Below are 25,357 nucleotides of genomic sequence, written 5' to 3' on the forward strand. Positions count from 1 at the left end.
AGCTTCAGGTTGAATGATTCTCATTGGCTAAGAAAAAGATAAACATAGTAATTTTCCACAATAGACTGAAGCATATCTACATTGATTATGCAGCTGAGACTCGGACCCTGAAGTTGGGCACGTCATGACCTTCCAGGTCCCAGATTTGGGTTGCTGGGCGCCAGATGTACCGAACAACAACTTAGTCAAATCACCAATAATGCCAGTGGTTCCTTAACCTGTAACCAAAAAGACACACACACAGACACAGCTTTTCCAAGGTTGGATTTGGCCAGGCTATAAACTATAAACAGGAGAGTCCTCTCAAAACATCAAGATAATGCGTTCTTTCTCTCAAGGAGAGGTACACTTTAGTCTAACTGGAATATAAGGCTTTAACAAAGATGGTCCCTTAAACTATTGGCTTTAATGACCCCTATATGTTTCAACAAGTTGAAGGACTTCAAGTCCATATTTCATTTCTGGAAGCCGGGCTAAATAAGCAAGCACTGTAGATATCAAATACAGACATTAAGGAATACATGAAAAGAACAGTTCATTATCACACTGGTAACTTCTATAACAAAGTAAAATCTCCAGAGAAGTCATTCAACTCATCTGATATTTAGAAGGAAAAATATTGATTAATACCTTGATTATAATCACTCATTACATATACATTGAAGCAGAAGTGGATTCCAATCCACCCCTTCAGCACAATAAAAAAACTGTAACGGTGTGGTTGAATCATAAAGGAAGCAGGATCCACGAGCAGCACACTTTGTTAACTAAACTCAAAACTTGACAAACTCAGGCTAGAGCAACAGGACACGGGAACCGAACAACCAACATACAATAACAAGAACTCACAAAGACTGAACTAGACACAGGGCTTAAATACAAAGGCAAACAAGATGACAAGGGGGTGTGGCTAATCAGAGACACCTGGGGAGACTAACAGGCATTAAACATAACGGGGAACTGCTAAATATGGGACAAGACAGGGGAACACAGACATACACATTGAAGCAGTGGATTCCAATCCACCTCTTCAGCACAATAAAAATACATACACACAATCTAATATCACTGACTCGGAAACCCTTATTTGAAAAACAACTTATTACAGTTGGTCTGTAGCGAGTGTACAGTTTAATACCATCATGGTCCCACTTTATATTAAGTGGCTTTAAGTACTATGTACTTACATTGAAATTAATAATTTAATACAATGGACTTATTGTGTACATACATGTTTTTACATTGTACTTGTATATTTTTAAAATACCTGCATGTAATTACAGATGTAATTAATTTATGTAATTACATTTGTAATTACACTGTTGACCCTTCCCTTACACCTTAACCCACCCTTAAACTTAACCATACCACCACACCTGTCCCTAACCTTACCCGTATCACACCGCAATAGCAGCAAAAGTGTTTTACAATAAAACATGAACACAATAAGTACATTGTACTTATTTCTCGATGTAAGTACATAGTACTTAAAGCCACTTAATATAAAGTGGGACCATTGTTGGTCTTCTTACAAACTATCGTTTCACTTCAGAAGACATTGATCCATCCATTAGGGTCGTATGGATTAGTACAGTTATTGCAGTATTTGCTGTTTGATGCTCCTACTTTTAGGAACATATGAGCTTGCATTTATTTATATGTATTCCCAGAGATGTATTTATTTATTTTTCTCCAAACCTTCATTTGTGTTAATCTGAAGAAGGAAAGCCAAATACATCTTGGATGGCATGAGGGTAAAAGCTGAGCAAATGTTGAGGACGTATTTCTGGGTGTACTGCATTTTCTATTAATACATAGGCTAATACAGAATAGCAAGAGACATGACGACTTCTTCAGATTCGTTAGTGGAAAGAAAGAAAAAGAAGAGGAACAAAAGGAAGAACCCAAGCAAGAGAAAAAAGGGGGGACAAAACATGCTACTTTCTGTCAAGACAGCATTTGAAATGAATTGTTGATTTAAAAAAAGCAGTTTTAAACGAAAAAGAAGTGTTGTAAATCGGTTTTGAATTAAGTTATTTTTCAAATAAAGGTTTTTCGAGTCAGTGATATTAGATTGTGTAAGTATTTTTATTGTATTACCCTGTAACTATACATGGATCAAGAGGGTAATAACAAGCACCACTTTAATTTACGGCCCGCAATGTCACACTTACCCTGTAACTACATGAACAAGAGGATAACAAGCACCACTACATGAAACAAGAATATCTTTCCCCAATATTTAAGCAAAAGTTGCAATTGTTTTAGTTTTCAGTGCACTTTTGTTAAAAAGATTGTACCCTGTAATTTTTAAAAAGCCTGTACAGTATTGGTACACCATTATTACAAAAAGGTACGCAGTGTATGTTCTTGCTAAATTGCTCCCAAATGTGATTGTTGTATCATAATAGTATAAGTACCCCTTAGTTCTATAATACTTACAGTATAAATATTATATTTTTTTATTCTCCTGGTTGCTACCCCTTTATTCCCTAAACTTTACATTAGGGCTGTTAAACGATTAATCGTTTAAAAATAAAAGTATTATGTGTTTACATAATAAATGTGTGTGTACTGTGTATAATTATTTAATATATTTAAATACACACACATGCTTGTATATATTTAAGAAATATTTGCATGTATATATACTGTAGGCTATATAGATTTATATATAATTTATATAATATATAAATAACACATTTTTCTTGAATATATTCATGAACGTGTGTGTATTTATATATACAAAATAATTATACACCGTAGCTACACACACATATATTATGTAAACACAAACTTTTATTTTGGATGCGATTAATCGTGATTAATCGTTTAACAGCCCTACTTTACATGTTGTTCCCTTATACTTACATGTAAGTACTTTAGAGGTTTTTAATTACACAGTAGGCTACTTTCTGCACTACCACTTTTTAAAAATCTGCATCTATAGTGAACATTACAAATGATGATTATTAATTAACGCAGGAATTATTTTGTCTTGAAGTTTGTTTAATTTGCTCACTGATTTATTTATTTATTTTGTCGACAAAATCCTGTTGTTTCAATAGGAATCCATGTGATCTGCAAATTCACATGAGGATGAAGGATTTCCCCATGCAAGTTTTGCAATAGGTTCAGTTTGTCATGTGAATTTGCCGTGTTGACCAATAGAAAAAAAGCTGTTAGATTTGAAAGTGGCTTGGCTTTCTTTTTGATTTCATACATATTTGGGCCTGTCCAAATACCCACCCTTGCAGTCTTTGCCCTTGACCACTTGTCTACTTGCATGACGTATTTCCTGTATTTGGCCCAAGTGTTCAAGGCATGAAGACTGTAAGTTTGTGTCGAACATTACCCAATAGGAAGGACACTTATAGTGTTGCAAAAATGCACATGTTTACATAACTTTTTTTTTTTTTTTTTATACAAGGCATTTTAAAATAAACTTCTAAATGTCTTTTCAGTAGTCCCTATGTAACAAAAAACACCATTTAAAAATTGTTGTGCTTAGGCTAAGTTATAAAAAGCAGTAGCAAATGTTATACAAAATACACAGCCTACTCATCTTTGGACAAATAAAATGTACAACATTTTGTGTAACACTTTGTTTTACTACCAAATTATATGTAATTTCTATTCTAATTAAACTTACAGTGGAATGTTTTCCTCTACCTCTCATGATTTCGGGTCACATGAGTTTCTACCATGAGTAATCACTTTCAGAACGATTTTATCCAGCCGATGACCGATAAAAATATTGACAGCCAATCAGAATCCATCCATCCAATGATATCATCCGCTGGTGAGGACGCTAATATACAGTACTTTATAGTTATCGTTCTCTGTGTGAATGGGCCTTAAGGGTTTTAGATCAGTATATATTGCGCCATTGTTCATAATGAATTGTGATGGTCAAACAATATTTACAAATCTATATTACTTAGTCCTTGTTTGATACACATGATGTAATTAAGATGGTCAATTATATTAAATCCTTAACGTTCATTCGTTGACAAAGTCTATTAGACGGCTGTGGTGAGACAGAACGTTTCTCCTCCGTTCAACTCCTTCTCTTCACTTTTGTCATCTCCCTTTTGTGTCTTGTTCTCTGCCAGTGTTTCTCCTGCCTTGTTTTCGCCCACATCCTCATCTATGTAAAGCAGAGGTTCCTGCTTCTCCCATTTCTGCGCCTCTTTAGTACCTTCCCCACCCACTCCACCATTAGACATGTCACCTTCGTCCAGGGCGGCGAATGTGCTGAGCACCATATCGTCTCCATCCTTTTTCCCATCATCAGACAGAAGACCCTCCTGTACTTCAGCGTCACATTCAACCCCCGCCTCCAGATTCACAGGCCCCGCCCATGCGTCATCCTCCGCCCCTTTTTTCTTCTTGGAACGTTTACTTTGTCCATTCACGTACGTGGGGCCAAATGTCCGTGAGGCGTTTTTCTTGCGCCATTGGACGAACAGAATCATGCCAACACATAGCACACAAATGACGGTCACACACACGATTATTAATAACCAGTTTGTTTGCATGGGATAAATACTTTGCTCGACTTTTCCACCGGTGGTGACAGAGGTAAATTGGGTGGAGACTGATTCGTCATCAAACTTCGAGTGTGAGTGCCCTTTAGGAGTAATTTGAGATAACTGTGAAGATGATGTTAGAGTTGCAGTGGAGGTTATTGTGCTGGTGTCCATGGGGTTGGACGGAGACGCAGTCCAGTCTGCAGGAAGTTGAAACGGTATGGATGTGGGATTGAGGGCTTCTGTTGAATCAGTAGACATAGTATCAGATGCTGTGGTGATCTCATCTGCAGGATGTTCTTTAGGACTGGTCAACTCAGAAGAAGTAAAGCCAACATGACGTGTGCTTGGGGCATCTGAAGTTATTTGTTCAGCTTCTTTTGTTTCCACATTAGGAGGCACATTAGTGGTGATCATTGTGGTCTGCTCTATTGGATCAGGTGTTATTTCAGAAGCAAATTCTGCTGTTGTTTGTTCAGTTTCAGTATTAAGTGGCATGGTATTCACAGCTATTGGATCTTCAAGCATGGTGCTCAATTGATCTGGTTTTGCCTGTTCAGTGACAGTATTTATGTCCAGCAGTGGTCCAGCAGAGGAGACATGACCATGTCCAACAGTGGTGCTTTCAGAACTGAACATTTGCTCCACAGCGTTGTTATTCGGTACTGTGGTGGTGATATCTGTCTCTGTCTCTGTTGACACTTGTGCATCAGTGAACTTGAAACAGGCTCCAAGAGCAAGATACAACAGTAAATTGCTAAAAACAAGCCTCATGATGCCCACACTACTGCCTGAAAAGTCAGCAATCTCAGTCTTTGTGCCAAACAAATTTGCTTAGATGAGCTGATAATGTCTTTGGAGATCCACTTTGAGGCTTGAGAATGTGAAAGAAATTGTAGGAAACCTCCAACAACTGATTAGGAAAGTATCTGGCAGAACACATTCATTGTTTTTTCTTTCTTTCTTGTTCTCTGTGTGCTTGGTGTTCTGCAGAGGTAATCTTGCGTGAATCTGTGCCGGAAAGTTTTACACACCCCTGTTCTTCCTTTTTCTTCTCGGTCTCTGTTTCAGTGTAGCACGAGCAAATCTAGCTTTGAAATAAACATGTGAAAGTAAAAGAGACATTGGAAGAAAAAGACAGTTAGTCACAAAATCATCACTCTTTTTTTGTTGGGTTTAAATTAAAATAAATATAAATAATATATAAAAAAGTTCTAAAGTTTGGGGTTCATAGGATTTTTTGAATGCTCTTGAAGTCTCTTATGTCCACTAGGGCTGCAAAAATACAGTTAAATATTAACGCTGTTAAATGTTATATCAAATTAAAATTACTTATTTCTTTTCTAATCTTTTAAAATGTGATTTATTCCTGTGAGGCAAAGCTGAATTTTCAGCATCATTACTCCAGTCTTCAGTGTCACATGATCCTTGAGGAATCATTCTAATAGGATGATTTGCTGCTCAAGAAACATTTCTTACTATTATATAATATTTTCCTATATTATAAAATTATTTATTTATTTATTGCTAGAAGGTTAAATTAAATTGAATATACTTTAATTCATTTGACAGATGCTTTTATCCAAACCTGACTTTCTTGGGAATTGAGTCCCACGACATTGGCGTTGCTAGCACCATGCTCTATCTACCAGATGAGCTACACTTCATTTGACGGGCAGAATAGAGACACGTCCACAGGTTATTTCAGCGCACATTTACCATAGTTACTACATGTGATTTGAGTGTCACCGTGACATAGTTTTTTTTATGTGGTCTCCCTGTTCTCAAGCATCTTATAACATCACAGCCACAAACTGGTTACAATTTGTCTCCCGTTTGATCCCTTTATGAATAAGTGCAATTGCCACTTACCTTCATGCCTATGGGTTAAGTCACTGCAAGCTCCAACCACCAAGACCAAACTGCACATGTGAAAATCGACACACTCTCGCATGCAGTGCATACCTATATCCTGTTCATTTCTCTTCCTCTCTCACTCCATGCCCTCTTTCATTTCTCCTCCCTCTGAATATGTCATATCACTGCCTGCATCTGGACGAGAGACGCTGTAGCTGAAAGATTAAAAAACGTGCTAAGAAGTACTTGATATAGTGTGCATTTTTATCTGAGGCTGAAGTAGAAAAAGAGAAGCCAGGCCCTGATGGGAAGCTCAGGGTGTGTTGACACTTCTGTGGGTTTTGACTCTGGTTTGTCAGTACAAATATGCTGTTAAGTGCAATCGTGTCTGTTTGGGTGTATGCGTGTATATGTGCACGATATGTGTTTGTTGGGTGGAGGAGGGTATTGCAAACTAAGAGAAGTGAGAAATTTTGTCCCTAAAGTAAAGTTTGGTTAAACTATTCTCTGAGAGATGTCTGTCCTGCCCTCTCATATTTCTCAAGTAATGAACACAGGATTTGCTAATTGAAAATCGTAGTAAAAATGTTTCATTTAGGCATTTTTACAAGCACGTGATATCGTGATATCTTTTCTTTCTGTTGACGTTTTACTTCACAGTACTTATCACTATCATTTCCTCATTCTGAGTATATTTAACACTTTTTTCATGACATTGTCTCTCACTCTTTTTAACCACTCATGCACAACAGAAACTTGCATTATCCGTTATAGATCTCTCAAAAAATGGTGATTCACACACCACCTCGGAATCAATATATATTTATTTATTAGATTACCTTTACAAGAGTAAGATGCACTATGAGATTTCATAATGTTTGCTCGAAACATATCACTAAAAGTTGCATATTAAATATTGTGTATTTTTAGGTATTTATATATTTTAATCAGGGAATGGATTATTTATTTTTTTAATAACCCAGAAACGGACTGAATTTTCCAACAGTGTAGCAAAAATGACTGTGGTTAAAGTTTCTGTGGTCCCTTCACTTTTCCAAGGAAGGAAAAGCACTTTATATTATATAGTAGGCTATATTATTCTGTTTATCTCACTGTTTAGCTTCAGGACTTTTCTAAGTAACTTATGGCAACTAATACTGTTTCAACTTAATAATTAAAGTAATATGTCTGTGTTTTTATCAAACATAATAAGTTATATAAATATGTGTTTTTTTTATAAATAATGTTTTTTATTTGTGGATCTAAGTTCAGTAAAACTTGCATTTTAAGTTAATATGAGCATCAAGACTACAAAATAGTAAAGTTAGACAAACAAAGAGTGTTACGTTTGAGCAAACTGAAAAGATTATATAGAATTACTTCTGTACACCACAAAAGTTGTGTATACTCATAGAATTAGAAGAAACTTCACAGAAGAAAACAACTTTAACAACAAAATATAATCGAAAACAGTACATAGAGCTAAAATATATATTCATTCTAAATAACATATATGTATGCTGTCATTAGCCTTATAGCTTTGCTATATGTATACAAATAATTGTCGCAGTTCACACGAAAATAGGCACATTATTAAATATGCTGATGATTCTGTGATAGTGAGTCTCTTACGGGAACAGGATCAAGGGCATGGTCTTGTAGTGGATGACTTTGTAACATGTAGTAAATTCCACCTTCAGTTAAATGTGGAAAAAACTAAGGACATGTTGATTGACTTTGGAAGGTCAACATTAAGTCCAGAGTTGACAAAAATAAATGATGTGGATATTGAAATGACTGACAATTATAAATATCTGGGAACTGTGATTGACAACAAAAAGTTTTGAAGCAAATGTATCTATCATTTGCAATTAAGTTTCAACAAAGACTGTTTTTAAAAAACATTCAATGTATGTTATAAGATGATGACTTTATTTTATCAGTCTTTTATTGAATCAGTTTTTTCCTTTTGTATTGTTGCTTGGTTTGGCAATTTTACTTTGACAAATAGAAATAGGCTAAATAGTCTTGTTAAGGTTGCAGGAAAAGTTATAGGGGTAAGTCAAATCCAGCCTATTGATATTTATCATAGACAGGTTTTAAATAAGGCACATGCAATCTTACAAAATTTTGATCATCCCTTATTTAAAGAATTTCAATTGTTGCCTTCTGGATGTCGCTTTAGGGTGCCGGGTGGTAGAACAAAACTAGTTTCCCCCAAGGGGGACAATAAAAGTAAACAAACATTATGTCCCCATGTTTTGACCAAAATCACAAATTATTCAAGTGCATAATCAGTGATCAAACTGAACATGCTCAGCTGCCTGTTATAGTTGGACCTAATGCTGCCTTCATGTGCTATCGGTAATTTCCTACTTCCCACTTCTGAAGTTGAAACTTACAAGTTTGTCGTTTTCAATTGTTTTGGAAAGAATTGGACGTCAGGTAATTTTTGCCTATTTCTTAGAAAAATCTTATTAAAGCCAAAATGTATAGAAGATATTAAATCAATATCCAGAATATTCAGAATAAAATGCAGCGTCTCATTTGTTGAACATTAACCTCCTAATTTGATCCACTACATCTAGTCAGCTTGTTGACGAGTCTGTAATTTCAGTCAAATTTTTATTTTAAAAATACATACAAATACAATATGATAATGCATCATATTTACGTAAATATACACAACAGTAGATGTTGTTGGAAGAACTAATAAAAATTAACAGTCATATACAGTTCTCACTTTTGGCTTTTTTATGGGTCACTGAACTCGGAAACTTCAAATTTCCCTGTAATAAACGTGACTTTAGAGGCTGTTCATGTCCAATATCTCATAAATTCTTGTTCTATATTTGTAGTTGCCTGACAAAGTGGAAGTGTTTTGTTCCATTTTTTACAGTGTACAGCTGAGCCACAAATCAGGTCCATGTTGGTTCACAAACGCAACATCTTATTTAATTGTTCAAATAAAGTTTCCATCAAAATCTCCTTGTGTTTTTGGCAGAAGCCTGAAGGTACATCTGTCCAAACTGTTTCCTGTAGTGTCTTTCAAAGTTGATAACTACGTGTCGTTGTCCGGCATCCTCTCCTCCTTCACGCGCCTGTTTGCGTACCAGAACTCTGTTATGTCATCCACAGTCACTTTAGGCTGAATCCACAGCCCATTCTCCTCCCTATCCTGTTCCTGTCCTCTTCTCTTCATCCTCTCCTGCCTCTTTCTGTCTTTCTGCTTCCTGTCGGCCTCCATCGTGGATCCATTGACATACCAGAACTCCACTCTCTCCTGCACCGATGCTTTGGGGTCGGCCCAAAGGCTCTCTTTCTCGCACGTCTGGCCTCCCTTCTCCCTCCGCTTCCTCTTCTTTTTAAAGACAGACAGACGCACCCACAGGAAGATGGTTATTCCTAGGAATATGGTAGCAGTCATTGCTAAAGTCCACACTGTGATGAAGCACATCAGTGTGGATTGTCGAGACTGAGATTCTGGGTTTGGGTTCAAACATTTAGGCCAAACTTTGCTTTCTGTGTCAGTTTTGTTTGTTTTGTTGGTTGTGGCATCGGTTAGGACATCAGTTATGATAGAGTTGTTGTTATAGGTGGTGGTACCACTGGGTGTGTCTGTTCCTGTAATGTTTTCTCTTCCTGTGTGTGCAGTAGAGTTTGTGAATCTGTTAATATTCTGCTGTGTCGTTGAGTGATTTACACCACCTATTGAGGTGTGATATTCAGATGCATCTGTAACTGTTGGGTCTTGTGCTGTTGTGTAAACCGGTGTGATCATGGGAATGTCTGTGCTTTGTGATGCTGACCAATCGTTTCTCGCTGTTGCCGTTGCAGCACTTTCACCAATTGTATTTGCTGCTGCTGTGTCGTAAGTTTCCTCTCTGTGTTCACTTGTGAAGCTGTAACTTCCCTCAGTGCTCAGTGTTCCTCTCGACTCGTTCGTATTAGCAAATGTGGCCTGGGTGGAGTTCGTTTCATAATTTCCTCCATCTGCTTTTGTTCTATCATCCTCTTTCTCTGTCCTGTCGTTCCTGGGAACTGTTGAGACACTGCTGAGCAGGTCTGATAAGGTGTCATCAGTCTGAACTGTTCGTCCGTCATCAGTGTAACTCGCACTTGACATTGTTACCGTTTCATTATTTTGTAACGTCAGTCTTGCAAAGTTAGTGGAAACTGTTGTATGACTTGTATTTGTGTGGCTCATAGCAACACTGCTAGCATTGCTAACACCTACGTCATCATCCATCATGCCATTCTGAGATGGAGTACTGCTGTTGTATTGATGCGGCGACGTTGTTTCCTGTGTGGACGTCACATTTGGGGTTGTATTTGGCTGTGTATGCACTTCACTGGGCAAATTTGTTGTGCTTTCCTGTGTTTCTGTGGTCAGAGGTGAGAAAGGTGTTGCATTTCTTAGGAACTTGGGTTCTTGGTTTGTTTTTGTTGTTGCTGGAGTTATTTGGGTGGTTTCAGTGTAGTTACTCTTTGTTGGCAGTGTGTTGAAATAAAGAGCTGAGGCGATGAGGAAGTGAGTGAACCACACTGTGATGGACAGTAAAGTCATATCCATTGTGACTTCTGTAAAAGATAGAGACAACATGAGTACAGCCATGACGGAAAAACATTTGAAAATAAAATGAATTCACTTACAATAAAGTTCAGTGCATTATGCATTAGTACCATGAACTTACAATTACATTTTTCTTAAATGTTTGTAGTTAACAAATATGAATATCATTCTACCATGCTGATTTGGTGCTCAAGAAACATTTCTTATTATCAATGTTGAAAACAGTTGTGCTGCTATATATTTTCTTCAGGATTATTTGATGAATAGAAAGTAAAAAAAAGAAAAGAAAAGAGACATTTATTTAAAATAGAAATCTTTGGCAACATAAATGTCTTTACCTTCACTTTTGATCAATTTAATGCATCCTTGATGAAAATAAGTGTTCATTTCTTTCAAAAAATAAAATCAATCTGACCCCAAACTTTTTAACAGTAGTGTGTGTGTATGCATATATATTTTAATAAATATAATATAAAAGTATTGTTAGTTCACAATGTTTTGTTGTATATTCATAAGTTGAACCTTATTTTAAAGTGTTACCACACACTGTAATTGATGCCGTTAGAGGCTAGCATAGAATTGTGTAACACTATTAATTAATTTACGTATTTGTTTTTGTAATCACTGTAAAAAAAAAACAATTGAATATATTGCCTCAGCAAAAAAAAATAAAACACACACACACCAAATTCAATTGGTTTTATGTTTTGTTAGATCAGTATCTTGGTGTGCCAGTCAGTGCATAAATAAGTTGTTTCCCAGCACGTTTTTCCCACCTTGTAATATTTGAAATGTTGCCATTTTTCCCTGTGAATTTCCAATACTAATAGCTACTGCCAAATAACGTAGTTCTTTAGATTTAATTTGACTTCCCCGACTATAAACACTCCAGGCCTACAACGAACACACAACGCACGAAGCACCATAAAATCCACACTGCACATGTAACGTTACTTCTCTAAAAACAAACGAGAACTCGAAAACAAGCTATGTCTGTATTACTTCTCGTTTAGGTTTAATAAACTGACAGAAACAAATAAACTCTACCTGATGTTCAGAACTCATCACGTTGCCTCTTCCTGACACACTGTGATTTCTTCGTTTGTGCAGTGGTGCCTTCTGGGATACTTCTCTCCCCTAGCTGAAACTTTGAAGTGACGTGAGGAAATGACAGTTTGATCACCATGCCAACAGTGCGATGAGGTGAGAGGTTCGGGTGAAGAGGATGTGGTTGAGTGGCTCCACCTCTTCCCTACATCAGTGCTGCTGTGGAAGCAAATAAAGAGCAGATATTTGAACACATCCTGTTGACTCATATTACATTCAGATTGATCAACTGCACATCACTCTAATGAGGACGCAGACTCACCACAGTACTGTTTTGACGAGATGGCACAGATGTCACTAGAGTTTTGGCCTGTACACCAGTGCTTCTAGGTACGCCCCACCAATGCACATTTTGACACACAAATGGGAGGAACCTAGGTTTTTTTCTTTTCTTCAAAAAAGTAAAAAAAAAAAAAAAGTACATCAATATATTAATAAATATCTAACATTAATATTTATTAATATTACTACACAAAGCCGGTATTGTACACAAAAACACATGCCAAATGCCATGTTTTATGTTTATTGCAAGTCAATCTATATTTAGTGTAGTCTAGGTCATATTTTCTTGGTAGTTTTTCTTTTATGTGTAAATTTCTTCATGGTGTTCTGTTACGTTATTATACTTTTCCATGATGATATCTCCCTAATTTGACTAACCTGTACAAAGTGACAGATGCAGTTGTTTCAAAATACTGTTGATTTAAATTGGACGCACAGCCTTTGATATACAGGAATATGTTTAGGCTCAGTAAGATTTTGTTTTTGTTTTTGAAAGTCTCTTATGCTTACCAAGGCTTCATTTATTTAATAAAAACATACAGTCAAAAATATTATATTATGAAATATAAAAATGTATAATGACATCAATTGATGCATCCTTGCCTAATAAAATTTTAATTTCTTTAAAAAAAAAAAAATCGCTGACCCCAAAGTTTTGAACAGCATTATTTTCATTTAGCATTATTTTTGCCAGCCGTGACCCACTAGTTGAGAGCCACTTCTGATATTTGCAGTCATACAGTATGAACAAAGGACACACCTTTGAATTCTATGGTTAAGTATTGGGACATAATAGAAAATCATCTGATCTTTGGCTTAACATTAGGTAAATAGCCTACATTCTCAGATGAACAACATTACATCGTATCATGGTTTATTTAACATTGGCCAAAACAAGAAGCCATGTGTGACAGAGTACACCCTTACTGCTTCCATAGGAATGAAGAGGGTGAGTAGCAGTCAGGCAGGCGCTGGTAATCAAATGTCTTTGATTAACTGATCATCACCAAGTGTGATCACCTCTATAAAAGAGTTTGCTGCTCCGGAGCATTCAGGTGTGTGTTAACACATTGCAGAGGAGGAAAGACATCAGCAATGATCTTAGAGAACCAATCGTTGCTGTCCATCAATCTAGGAGGGGTAACAAGGCCATTTCCAAACAATCTGAAGTTCATTATTCTACAGTGAGGAAGATTAAGTGGAAAACATTCAAAACAGTTGCCAATCTTCCCAGGAGTGGATGTCCCAGCAGATTCACTCCAAGGTCAGACCATACAGTGATCAGAGAAAAGGCAAACAACAAAGAACTACACCTCAGACACTACAGGCCTCAATTAGCATGTTAAATGTTAAAGTTCATGGCAGTACAATTAGAAATAGACTGAACAAGTATAACGAGAGTGTTACTGGATCTTTGTGTTGCATTTGATACCATCGACCACAACATTCTTTTGAATAGACTCAAAAATGATGTTGGCATTAATGAAATTGCATCATACTTATCTGACCGTTATCAGTTTGTAGCAGTAAATGAAGAGATGTCATTAATCACAAGGTCAGTATGGAGTACCGCAATGCTCAGTTGGAGGGCCGTTGCTTTGTTTTTTCCCTGTACATGCTACCCTTGGGACTGGGAGATATCATTAGGAAGCATGGCATTAGCTTTCACTGTTAAGCTGATGATACTGATGCTCTATATTTCTTTCGCACCCTGACGAAACTTTCCAATTCACAAAATTAATGGAATGCATAGCTGATATAAACAATTGGATAACTAGTAATTTCCTACTACTTAATTTTAAAAAACAAAACAGAGATTTTAATTATTAGACCAAAAACACCTGCATGTAATAACCTAGAATACTTTCTAACACTTAATGTCAAGTCTTGTTGTTGGTTAGGAACCTGGCTGTGCTCTTTGATACCAATCTTTCATTTGAAAGCCACGTTTGTATCATCTATAAAACCGCATTCTTCCATCTTAAAAATATATCTCGCATTCTCACAATTCTGGCCAGTTGATAATACCTAGAATATCAAAATCAACTGCAGGCGGTAGATCCTTTTCCTATTTAGCACTTAAACTTTGGAACAGATTTCCTAGCTTTGTTCGGGAAGCAGACACACTGTCAGTTTAAATCTAGACTGAAAACACATCTCTTTAACCTGACATACACATAACACATTATCAATTTCTATAATTCATGTAAAATTATTATTAGGCTGCATAAATTAGGTCAACCAGAACCGAGAACACTTCCCATAACACCTGATGTACTCGTTACATCATAAGAAAAATGGCATCTACGCTAATATTAGTCTCTCTGTTTTTAACGGTTTCACAGATTCACATTTTTGAAGTTACAGTACACGGAGATGATAACAGTATTGCTTTCGAAACCTACTTCAAAGTTTGTATTCGTGTAAATGAACAGCCAGAATGCATTAAAAGTTTTCTGTTTTCAGTTGAAAACGGTGTTGTGTAAGCAGCTAAGTTAATAACTAATGAGTTTTACAATGGAAATGAATCAATTAAAAACGTACCTAATGAAAACTTACAATGACTTTCTTCTATAGCTGCTCAACAGCCAAAACATTAGTTTCCTATTATCACTGTAAAGCTGCTTTGAAACAATCTGTATTATTAAAAGTGCTATAAATGAAGGTGACGTGACCTGACTTGACTTGACACCTGGTGTTAAGATGTGTTTTTGGTCTATCAAAACAACGCTAAATACAGGTGTAAACAGGATCTAAAATGTTTTTAGCTTGTCCCCTTTTGACCATTCCAGAGGTAGTCAAAAACGCATTAGTGTAAACGCTCATGTGGTCGAATGTGTTCGAACAGCCACAAAAGACCACCTACCTGCTGCTGACTTAATGCATAGACATTATGGGAAGTGCGCTAGCCAGACGGGATTTAAACTTTGGCTGGAGACCCAAGTTTGGTTTGAAGACGAAAAACGCACCAAGCACAATGTACTACTTGTGATCCCATCAAACAAAACGCATGTTAATACCAGGTGTAAACAGGGCCTTTGAGTCGACCATGAATTCCTCTGTGTACCAAAGTATTCCAGAGTCAAATGTGAAGTCATCTGTCCGACAGCTAAAGTTTGGCTGAAATTGGGTCATGCAACTGGACAATGATCCCAAGCACACCAGCAAATCTACAACAGAATGGCTGAAAAAGAAAAGACCCAAATTGTTGCACTGGCCCAGTCAAAGTCCAGACCTCAACCAGACTGACATGTTGCGGCGGGACCTTAAGAGAGCTGTGCATAAACAGATGCCCACAAACCTCAATGTACTGAAGCAACGTTGTAAAGAAGAGCTGCCCTTAGTTTGTCATGGCTTTTCCATTTTGGCCTTATTTTTGTTAAATAAACCATGACACGGTGTAATATGTCATGTGTCGTTGTTCATCTGAGGTTCTATTTACCTAATTTTAAGACCTGTTGACGACCTTTTTATTTTAGCTTTTACTACCTTTTATGATAGCTGTGAGATCAACGTCTCACTTTCATCACCACTTTTTATGTTGTCTGTGTCTCTATTAATACATATCAGTCCTGGTAATCTCTTTCTCTATATGACTATATCCTCCAAATATTCATTTTACTGCATATCTACATTAAATTCTATCTGTTCATCTCATATTCCCTTTTGTCCTTTCATTTTGTCCTTTTCATTGTCCGTGTTTAATTGAGGATTGGCTTGGATTAGCTGTTTGAGATAGCCTTAATCTGTTTGAGTCACTGCGACACAGTTTATGAGAGAAGAGCTGAGGGTAATCACAGAGAGTCCCTGACAACAGATGAACCTGTGTTAGTTAACCTGACAGAAACACTCGAGGAAAATTAGTCAAAGATTTGTAGATGGACAGTGAGGCTGTCAAAGTACTACAGAGTGAGGAAGAAATGGAGCAGGAGCTGTCCTCTGAGAGAGGCGAGGACAGTGAACAAGAGGAAGATGACGCTGAAGAGGAGGAAATAGCTGAAATGCAGGGTAGAGGGGATAAGAGGGATGTGGAGGACTGGAATGGGTTTATTTCAGGTGAAGGACTTGCAGCTAAAGAGGAGGTGCTGCTGGACTGGAAGCCAGGTGACCCTGTGACCCCTCAGTATGTCCTCAGACTACCAGGATACACAGACGGTGAGGACGACGCAAACAAAGCAGCTTAATTGTGTTTTTGTTTGCTTTACTGCACAATAGTTTTCTTTTCTTTACTATTGTTGGTTATGTGTGCAGATTACCTGTGCTCCCCAGAAGACAATGTCTACAATATTAGCTTCTCACGCTTCAAAATAAGAGACCTGGAAGGTGGATCAGTCCTTCTGGACATAAAACGACACTGCCCAACAGGTATATTAGTTTGTTTTCAACATTGCATTCTCTTATTTTCTGTTGTGCTGTGTGATTTTGTAAACGACACATAACTTGGCCAAGTATATGATGTCTCGGATTTTGATTGTGAGTGAACTGTTTATGCTAATGAGGTGTCAAATGTGTTATTTGCCCTCTAGTGGACATTATGTGCAGTAGCATTACAAAAATGTCTTGTATTCCACCCTTAGTATTATTCATATATTATTATATATTGTATTATTGATATACTATTATATACATTTTCATTTAAACTTTTCATCCAATATTTATATTTGATTTAATTTCAGCTTTATTTCAGTTGACAATTTTATATATCATTTGAATAGTTTGAAATAATGCTGATTGGCTGCACTACACCAGTCAAAAGAATGAATCTGTATTTTGACATAGATGGGGTTCTTGTTAAACCCTCATCTTCTGTCTACAACCTTTTTGTTTTATTTGACTCTTGGTTCCCATATTGCTGCAATTGTTAAAAGCTCTTTTTATCATCTGGACAATATTGTTCCTCTCTCAATCTGGCTGATGCAGAAACTTTGGTACATTAATTAATTACTTACGTCTGGATTAGTGCAATGCCTTGTTTATTGGCTTACCAAAAGAAGCACACTAGAAGGTTGCAGTATGTAAAAAAGTGACCTTACCTTGACCAGATGCATTGCTCACATTATTCACTTCTTATTGCTTCAGGCATTCATTTTAAGACGCTCCTGCTAAAATGTAAGGCTTAAATGGACTTGTGCTTCTGTTCCTCTCTGATTTAATACACTCATACCTACCCACTGGGTCTCTTAGGTCGTCTGAACTTGGCCTTTTGTCCATTCCTAGATGTCGACTTTAGGTGGAAGATCATTTTGTGTTACTACTCTCAAGCCATGAAACCCACTTCCCCCTTATCTTCGTAATATCTCTTCTCGATTAATTTTCAAGTCTCAGCTGAAAATCTACTTGTTTGAAATGTATTTTCGATAAATTGTACTTGGTGTTGTGTGTTTATTGTGCATTGTTTCCTTTGAATGTGCATCAATGTATTCTCCTGTTAAGTCTTTAGCTTGTGGAAAGGCACTGTGTAAATAAAATGTATTCTTCCTCTTCTTCTTCACAGAAATAAAGGATATCATAGAGCTGGATGCAGGCCGTTTCATTCAGTATCATTTCAGTCCCGCTTTTCTAAATCTCAGGGAGATTGGAGCCACGTATGTCTTATTTTTAATATGATTGCTATCGGGCCTTTAGAATAGATCTAAATATTTAATCAGAATCAATAACCATAAAAATAGTTTGTTTGCAAAGCGGTTTCTCTCTCTTCTGAACAGACTTGAGTTTACCGTGGGTGGTAAGGCAGTGAACAAATTTCGGCTGATAGAGAGGCATTACTTCAGGGATCTACTGCTGAAGACATTTGACTTTGAGATCGGTTTCTGTATCCCACACAGCAGAAACACCTGTGAACACATCTACTGCTTACCAGACATGGATTCACACACCAGTGAGGAACACACAAACATATAATGCATTTCCGGACGAACTTATGTTGCGTGTTGTTTAAGTGTACAATGTCAACTATGTTCTGTTTTTTTCAGTTGAGGAGATGATCAGCCACCCTTTTGAGACACGCTCAGACAGCTTCTACTTCGCCAAAAACACACTGATAATGCATCATAAGGCAGAGTACTCCTTCAACCAGGGGCTGGAGCTCAATGAGAACCAGAGCTAAACACTTCACAATAAGGCAACGTGAATCGCAGTATGGCTGCAAGACTGGTAATATACAGATTAGCGTTGTATATTTGGTTTCATAAACCATAAACTAGACAAAGGCATGTCTTTGTTACTTTACTGATGTTTGTGCTGGGGAGATGTTGTGTTGCTTGCACTCTAATAAAAAAAACAGTGAAACAAGAAACATGCTGTTGATTCCATGTTTTGTCAACTCTGGGAATATATAGGGTAAAGGGAAGCCCTGATCATGATTAAAAAAACAGACATATTGAGGATCCACAACATGCCTGGTTTATTTATTTATATCAATGAATGTTTCCCTTTCTTCATTCTCTCACACCACAGCTCATAAACATCCTGTCTATTTTTATCACAACACAATGCACAGTACTTTTTTCTCTTACCAGGGGGTCTTACCCCCCAGCATTGCAGAAATGAGACCACTTTTTAAAATACATATTTTGATGGTAAAGCTGAATTTTCAGCATAATTACTTCATCTTCAGTGTCCCATGATCCTTCAAAAATCATTCTAACATAATGTTTTACAATATATGCCTTTCTCCTCAAACATGTTTTTCACTTCTTTATGGCCTATTTTCAGTTCCATGGGGTTATTTAGACAGCAAACTGTGATCAGATCACACATGCATTCATGGGGTCACATATTTAGACGGATGCTCCTACTGAGAGAGAGAGGTAGGCCTATTTATCAAATCAAAACCGTCTGGGTAAATCATGAAACAGGACAAACCGTGACTGGATGAAGACTAGGCTACATCCAATATTCTCAGTGACTTGATCGTCTTTTTCCGTTTTGAGAGTGCGAACAAACCGTTGATGTCATATTGAATGAGCATGACTATTTCTCACAATGATCGGCGCAGTGCTGCTCAGTGTTGTTTGCGCGCGACCTGCGCAGATGCCAGATCAGTATGCGCGAGGAGTGGTAAGTGTCAAGTGTTTATTAATACGAGCGCATTTATGTTTGAAAACAAATACATTATTTTAATGTGTGTAGGACTGGTTGATACGGTATGGGTATTTTCCATCTCCAGACTCTCTACTTGGTCGACTTCACACACCAGGGAGGGTATTGAAGAAGCTGTCCGTAAAATGCAGCGATTTGCTGGTATTGAAGAGACTGGCAAACTTGGTGACAAATGATCTCCGTATTCACCGGCGGTTTCCAGCGGTAGTCATCCGCCATCCTACCGCCTTCGTATCGCGGACGGCCAGCAGGTCAACCGCCGTTTCGCCGCAGTTATATCAAAGGCAGCTTTTTCGCGGCCCGCCGGAGGCAAACGCTATTATATATATATATAAAAAATATTTATAGCATGCAGTTTATCAAGAATAATGATTGATCAAACCAGATAAATTTCAATTTGACGTTTTAATTCCACATTTTAAAGTACAGTAATAGTCATTGAAACAAAATGTCAGCTCAATGAAATATAACAAAAAAGATACATATATACATAATGTACACACTAAAGAACATGCAAGTTTACAATTATATATTGTTTAAAAACAGCCTTATAAGCAAATTATATCACTTAAAATATGTTTTAATATTATCAAGAGGTCAGTTATGGGATGAAAAGAATTACCATTAAACATTATAGCAAGTAATGAAGATATATGGTACCAAATAATGTGCAAGATACCAAATAAATTCAGGTAGAACATCACATTTTCAAGCAATTCTTAACAATAGGATAAGTGGCAATAATTGAGTAAAGCTCTGGGGTAGAATAGACAATTATAATGGCATTGCTGATCTGGGGCACAAGATTTACACTGTGAATAGTTCGATATGCGTGGCGTAGTGAGCTAACAATTGCAGGACAGTAAGTAATTATAATTGTTTCAAGTCTGACTACAGATTCTGTGGTTTTTCCCAACCACCAATATAGGCAACACAAATTGGCATATCTTCAGTGATTCCTTGTGCGCCTGTATAAGAGTGCTTTTAATTCACAATTTAACACATTACACAAACAATAAAATCACAAAAAAACATTAAGAAAAATACTACCAAGTATATCGACCAGACAAAAAAAAGTTTTTTTTTATAAAAAAGTGGATTGGTCGAGTGTAGTCTGTTACAGACTGCAGGGTAGTGAGTGTTCCAGTTGTCAGTGATGCTGGGGTGTCAGTAGTCAGCCTAGGTTTAAGGGGTCGGCTGTGGGTCCCTCTCAGCTGTGCGGCGCCTTTTTCCACCTTCACGGTCAGATGCTCCTTTCAGGTAACGCATAACATTAACCTGGACCGCCTCATCAGTGGCATCCTGGGTTGCCGGGTTCTTCCGTATGGCCCCTGTAGAAAATACAGATCTGTCATTCCATTTGAATACACATCACATACACATCTATCTAAAAATATCTAAAGAATATCTAACTTACTTTGAACAATGGTCTTCAGGAACAGGTCTCTAAAACATGCTTTTTCCCCTACACCAGTCCAAGTTGTATCAACGGAAAGGCGATTAGAGAAGACACTCTGAAGCATTCTCCACACTGTTGACTTTAGGTCCTTCCCACATTTGATAGCCAAAAAACGTAGCTGAAAATCCAAAAAAAGTGCCCCAAATTACATTTCTCATACATAAATATAAAATGTGACAGGCTTTGAATTCAGACTGTAGAATAGGCAGTGTACAAACTTAATTTGACTTTAGATTAACCTACAGCGTTATAAACAATAGCAGCACACTTACAAATCGTTCCTGGAGCTCGTTATCCTGCCTCAAACTTCTGTCAAGCAACGCCAAATCTTCCTGGGTGTTTAGGGGGAGTGACAGATCACCTGGCAGGGATAACTCTCCAACAGACACATTGGCGCTGAAATGTTGCAGCATGGTGTCCATTTTGTTGTCCATGCTACGCACAACATCGCCAAGCTCCCCAAGACGTCGCAGGATTAGGGTCTGATCTGTACCTAAAGGGATTCCCAGAATAAAAGAACATAGTAGTCAGTCCTGGTCCCTCAACTACAAAACTATGACATTTATATCTTGGTCTACTACATGTATAGGTGGCCCCAGTGGGAATTAATCTAACAAACACAGGTGTTGTTTGCAAGTCGTACCTGATTGCCCAGTGCGAGCAAACGTCTTCAACATTGTCCCAACTTGCTTCACCTGCTCTTGAAGCGAGTTGCTGTCATCTGAAGCTAGAAAAAGATAGGCAAATGGTAATTTGGAACCTACATTACACACAAATATGTAAACTTTAAGAAAGAGTGCCATGTTCTCACCTGCTCGTGCATTGCTTTCTCTCCGGGCTTGGTTCTCCTCCCTCAGGGCTTGGTTCTCCTCCCTCAGGGCTTGGTTCTCCTCCTCCAGGGCTTGGTTCTCCTCCTTCAGGGCTTGGTTCTCAGTCTTGAATCTCTGGACATCTACATAACAAAAGAAAAGGGATTCTGCAGGGTTTAGTCAGTCAAATTTACGACTAACATAATTATATAATCACTATATTAAGAGATATAGGTCTAGAATATACCTTCATAGCTGAAAACTTGATTCTGTACACGTTTTTTCAGGGGAGTCCAAGGGCCAATCACTGAGTGATGACTTTCTCCTATTGATAAATTGACATAATAATATGTTAGAAGTTATTGCATATATTTACTGTATTGTACAACACACCTAGACACCTTTCATCCAGGGCAGTCAAGTCAGGGCAAAAAAACAGATTATGCATAAAAGGATTCCTCATCTTAAATAGAAGCAATAGTTTAAGACAAACAATGTCACAAATAACATCACTTACTTGTACTCAAACTGTTGGCTCTGAGAAGTGGAGACTGGACTACTGGTGAGAAACCTTGTTCTGAGAAATAGGAAACAAAAATGTGAAAATCTAACAAAGGGTATAGTTTAGTGGCAGGATCACAAATTAAGCATCACAGCAATACATTGTACATACCAGCTCTGAAGTCTACAGATGGTTGAACGTTTTCCTGGTTTGTTGTAGCCATTCCATGTAGATGTTCATTAACATGAGGATTTACTTGGTCAAAGTCAGGAATAACAGCAAGTAGAGCATTGTTTGCAGCTGCAATTTCCTGTTTGTCCCTCTCAACTCCTTTCAATATCCTTCTCCTTTTGGCCCAGTAACTAGACATTGTGACTAACCATGCATTTACCTTTAAAGCCAAAAAGATTGTCCCACAGTAGGTCTTTTGGGTGAAGATAACCGGTTATGCTCTGGTCAAGGTATCTGCAAGAAAATGTGAACAAAACCACATTGTTAATGTTAGGAATATACGTGGGGAAAAAATGATCAGCCAAATGTGGAACAGTGAGTGTTAAAAATAAAATTTATTCATTGAGTGTAGTGATTTAAGTGAACACAGAATTGTCCTCAAACATAAAATGTACAGAAGAATGTACATTCAGATAAAGATGTTTTATGACTCAATAAACATGATTGTAACGATATATGATGTATGTGTGTTCTTCAAACTATGTTCAGGTATCATTATAATGAGATTATATTCATAATGTAAAGGCAATCGATATAATTTATCCTTGAGCATAATATTCAATTCAATTGAATATTAATAATACTAGAAAATTATATATTTTCTCTCTAATTGTTTTATCCAAAGCCAAACCAGATCACAGAAGTTTATATAAAACACTCGACTTGCGTTATAAAGTAATTTTGCAAACACATGGTTTTAATCTCATAAATTTGTGTATAGTGGCTAGCTAGCATGCTAACGTTACCTAGCCTCAGGTGCACCTGTCACATAAATTAGCTGTTATTTTTATGATTTTATTGTAAATAGGAATGTTTACTGAATTGTTTTGGTTTTAGTTTTCAGTGCTAGATACAGTTTCAACTGTGAAGTTGAAGAACTGTGAAAGAAATTAGGGATTATAACAGTGTGAATAGCCAGTCGTTGGTGATTATAGATAGCAATAAACCAATAGCAATAAACCAGATTTGAGATGTGTAAATGTGTGCATTGAGAGACTGAATGGGTCAGTTTGCACCACAAAACAATAGAGAAACTAAACTGAATAGTTGTTTAGATTATGACAATTAACACCAGTTTTACAGTCTAATCGAAATCAAGATCTTGAAAAACGTGATCTTAAAAAATATTTAACTACATAAAGAGTTTTATTCTTATCATGTTCAGATTTTAAATATAACATGGTCAGACATGTGGCTATAGCTGCAGTGCATTTCTAGATTGACCACATGCCCACTTTGAAGATAGTTATCACATTTTTTTTCATTATGACGATAATTTATTCTAAACTTACAACAAAGTGCAAAGTGTCAGCTTTCAAAAGATATCATAACTGTGTTTATAGTCCAAAGGGTTCATGAAGTTTTAGTTTGGGTATACCGTTTCTGGGGATTTTTCAAAAGTGGGCTTGAAGCTTTCTAGATGTAAATTTTTGGCTACCTACTAAATTTTAATTTGGCTTGCAGCAATCTAGAAATGCACTGCAGCTAAAGCCACGATCAGAATAAAACTTTAGTCAAGTATTTTTCAATATCACGTTTATGACTTTATTTCAATTAGACTTGTAAAAGGAAAACTGGTGTTTATTGTCATCATCTAAACATCTATTCAGTGGAGTGTCTCCATTGTTTTGTGGTGCAAACTGCCCCATTTAGTCTCAGTCTCTCAATGCAGACATTTGCACTTCTCCATTCTGGTTTATGGCTCGTAGATGCTATTCTTTTGTGTGCATTAGAGTGACTAACGACAGGCTATTCACATTGTTATAATCCATAATTTCTAAAGTTTTTCACAGTTGAAACTGTATCTATGACTGAAAACTAAAAACAACATTTCAGTAAAAAATCCTATTTAGAATAAAATCGTAAAAATAACAGCTAATTTATGTGCACCTGAGGTCTAGGTTTTTTATTACATAATTCCTGTAAAAAATAATAACGTTACATAACTGTCACAATAAGTTTCTGTTTCTTAGAATAAAATAATGGTCAAATACTGAACGCGGCCTTTATCCAGGAGCAGTTCCAGATGGGGAAATCTCTGAAACCCTCCGGAGGGTCTGGTGGACCAGCTGTTTCTGTTCTAACGTTACAGAGCAAATACGTGCGTTGACTCTCGATTATAGCTAACGTTAATGCTAAAGCTCGATAAACATCTACAAAAAATGGCCGCGAACGGCTTTCGAAACTTTCGCCAAATTACAACCAGCCAGCATATTTTATGAGTAAATTATTTGATTTTTATATTATATGTTTGTATTTAAAGTTAAGTATACATTTATTATCTGCAATTTTGGCGCCCATTATTAGCCGCCGCCACTCTACCTAGCAACTTTGCGTAAACATGGCTAACGTTGACTTGTTCGGCAAGAACTGAGATGACTTACAGATTTTAAATATATAAACTAAAAACAGTTGCGTTAAACACAAAGGAAACATGTACTTACCTAAATGATGGTAGTCGACGTCGATGACTTTGTTTAAACTGCAGGCTGTAGAAACTTGCGATCGAGTAGAACTGAGAACTGTACTTCTCGAATAGAGTGCACTCGAGTAGAGTGATGAATTGACGCGAATGTGTTTGTTATAGCGCCACCGTCTTATAAGCCCCGCCCAAAATAATTCTGAACACACACACACACACAAAAAAAAAACACTGCGCATTCATTCTGTTTTATCAATGACATAATGTGTTTAGATTTTATTAATATTTTTTTGTAATAATCTACAGGGACTTTTACAATTTCTTAAACATTTGTACAGATCGCAATTGCTAATTAATACTACTGATAAGGTAAAACAAAAATAAAACATTAAGATTGGAAAAAAATAAAGTTATTTTTAACTTTAAACTTTTTTAACTTAAAGCATGAAGAACTTAAGAAGAAGAATTTAGCTTTTTCATTG

The 25,357-nt window shown here is 36.9% G+C and overlaps 4 protein-coding genes and 1 long non-coding RNA gene across 7 annotated transcripts in view; 2 read left to right on the plus strand and 3 right to left on the minus strand.

Annotated features, from left to right (window-relative positions):
• LOC307009290 overlaps positions 1 to 12,976 on the plus strand; it is a 22,635-nt gene extending 9,659 nt beyond the window's left edge. The window contains exons 2-3 of the long non-coding RNA XR_013799982.1: positions 12,073 to 12,165; positions 12,290 to 12,976. This is a non-coding gene — a long non-coding RNA (uncharacterized lncRNA). The remainder of the gene's footprint in view (positions 1 to 12,072; positions 12,166 to 12,289) is intronic.
• LOC307009246 (uncharacterized protein) lies at positions 3,007 to 6,747 on the minus strand. Of its 2 annotated transcripts, none has more exons than XM_079632872.1 (2): positions 6,405 to 6,747; positions 3,007 to 5,623 (listed from the first exon to the last, which is right to left on the minus strand). In XM_079632872.1, the coding sequence occupies exon 2, from the start codon at positions 5,304 to 5,306 to the stop codon at positions 4,023 to 4,025; it is 1,284 nt and encodes a 427-aa protein (XP_079488998.1). In that variant the 5' UTR covers positions 5,307 to 5,623; positions 6,405 to 6,747; the 3' UTR covers positions 3,007 to 4,022. The 2 variants fall into 2 exon arrangements, with proteins under 2 accessions (XP_079488998.1, XP_079488999.1); XM_079632873.1 differs by having other exon boundaries at positions 3,007 to 5,619; positions 6,405 to 6,725.
• On the minus strand, positions 8,361 to 12,228 carry LOC307009240 (uncharacterized protein). Its single transcript, XM_079632855.1, has 2 exons — positions 12,010 to 12,228; positions 8,361 to 10,970 (listed from the first exon to the last, which is right to left on the minus strand). Exon 2 carries the CDS (start codon positions 10,960 to 10,962, stop codon positions 9,451 to 9,453), a length of 1,512 nt encoding a protein of 503 aa, XP_079488981.1. The 5' UTR covers positions 10,963 to 10,970; positions 12,010 to 12,228; the 3' UTR covers positions 8,361 to 9,450.
• A 3,122-nt stretch (positions 12,977 to 16,098) lies between the features above and the next one.
• Positions 16,099 to 18,742, plus strand: LOC307009270 (protein unc-119 homolog B-like). Its single transcript, XM_079632916.1, has 5 exons — positions 16,099 to 16,506; positions 16,603 to 16,716; positions 17,846 to 17,936; positions 18,057 to 18,229; positions 18,324 to 18,742. The coding sequence occupies exons 1-5, from the start codon at positions 16,230 to 16,232 to the stop codon at positions 18,455 to 18,457; spliced, it is 789 nt and encodes a 262-aa protein (XP_079489042.1). The 5' UTR covers positions 16,099 to 16,229; the 3' UTR covers positions 18,458 to 18,742.
• A 1,203-nt stretch (positions 18,743 to 19,945) lies between these two features.
• LOC307009302 (uncharacterized protein) lies at positions 19,946 to 25,050 on the minus strand. 2 transcript variants are annotated; one of them, XM_079632966.1, is made up of 9 exons: positions 24,898 to 25,050; positions 22,394 to 22,687; positions 22,238 to 22,297; positions 21,968 to 22,045; positions 21,723 to 21,887; positions 21,555 to 21,638; positions 21,184 to 21,404; positions 20,870 to 21,029; positions 19,946 to 20,783 (listed from the first exon to the last, which is right to left on the minus strand). In XM_079632966.1, exons 2-9 carry the CDS (start codon positions 22,590 to 22,592, stop codon positions 20,638 to 20,640), a joined length of 1,113 nt encoding a protein of 370 aa, XP_079489092.1. In that variant the 5' UTR covers positions 22,593 to 22,687; positions 24,898 to 25,050; the 3' UTR covers positions 19,946 to 20,637. The 2 variants fall into 2 exon arrangements, with proteins under 2 accessions (XP_079489092.1, XP_079489093.1); XM_079632967.1 differs by having other exon boundaries at positions 19,947 to 20,783; positions 21,723 to 21,863.
• Between the last annotated feature and the right edge of the window lie 307 nt (positions 25,051 to 25,357).

This window comes from Phoxinus phoxinus (genome assembly GCF_949152265.1).
Source record: "Phoxinus phoxinus genome assembly, chromosome: 1".
In the NCBI taxonomy this organism is placed as follows: Eukaryota; Metazoa; Chordata; class Actinopteri; order Cypriniformes; family Leuciscidae; genus Phoxinus; species Phoxinus phoxinus.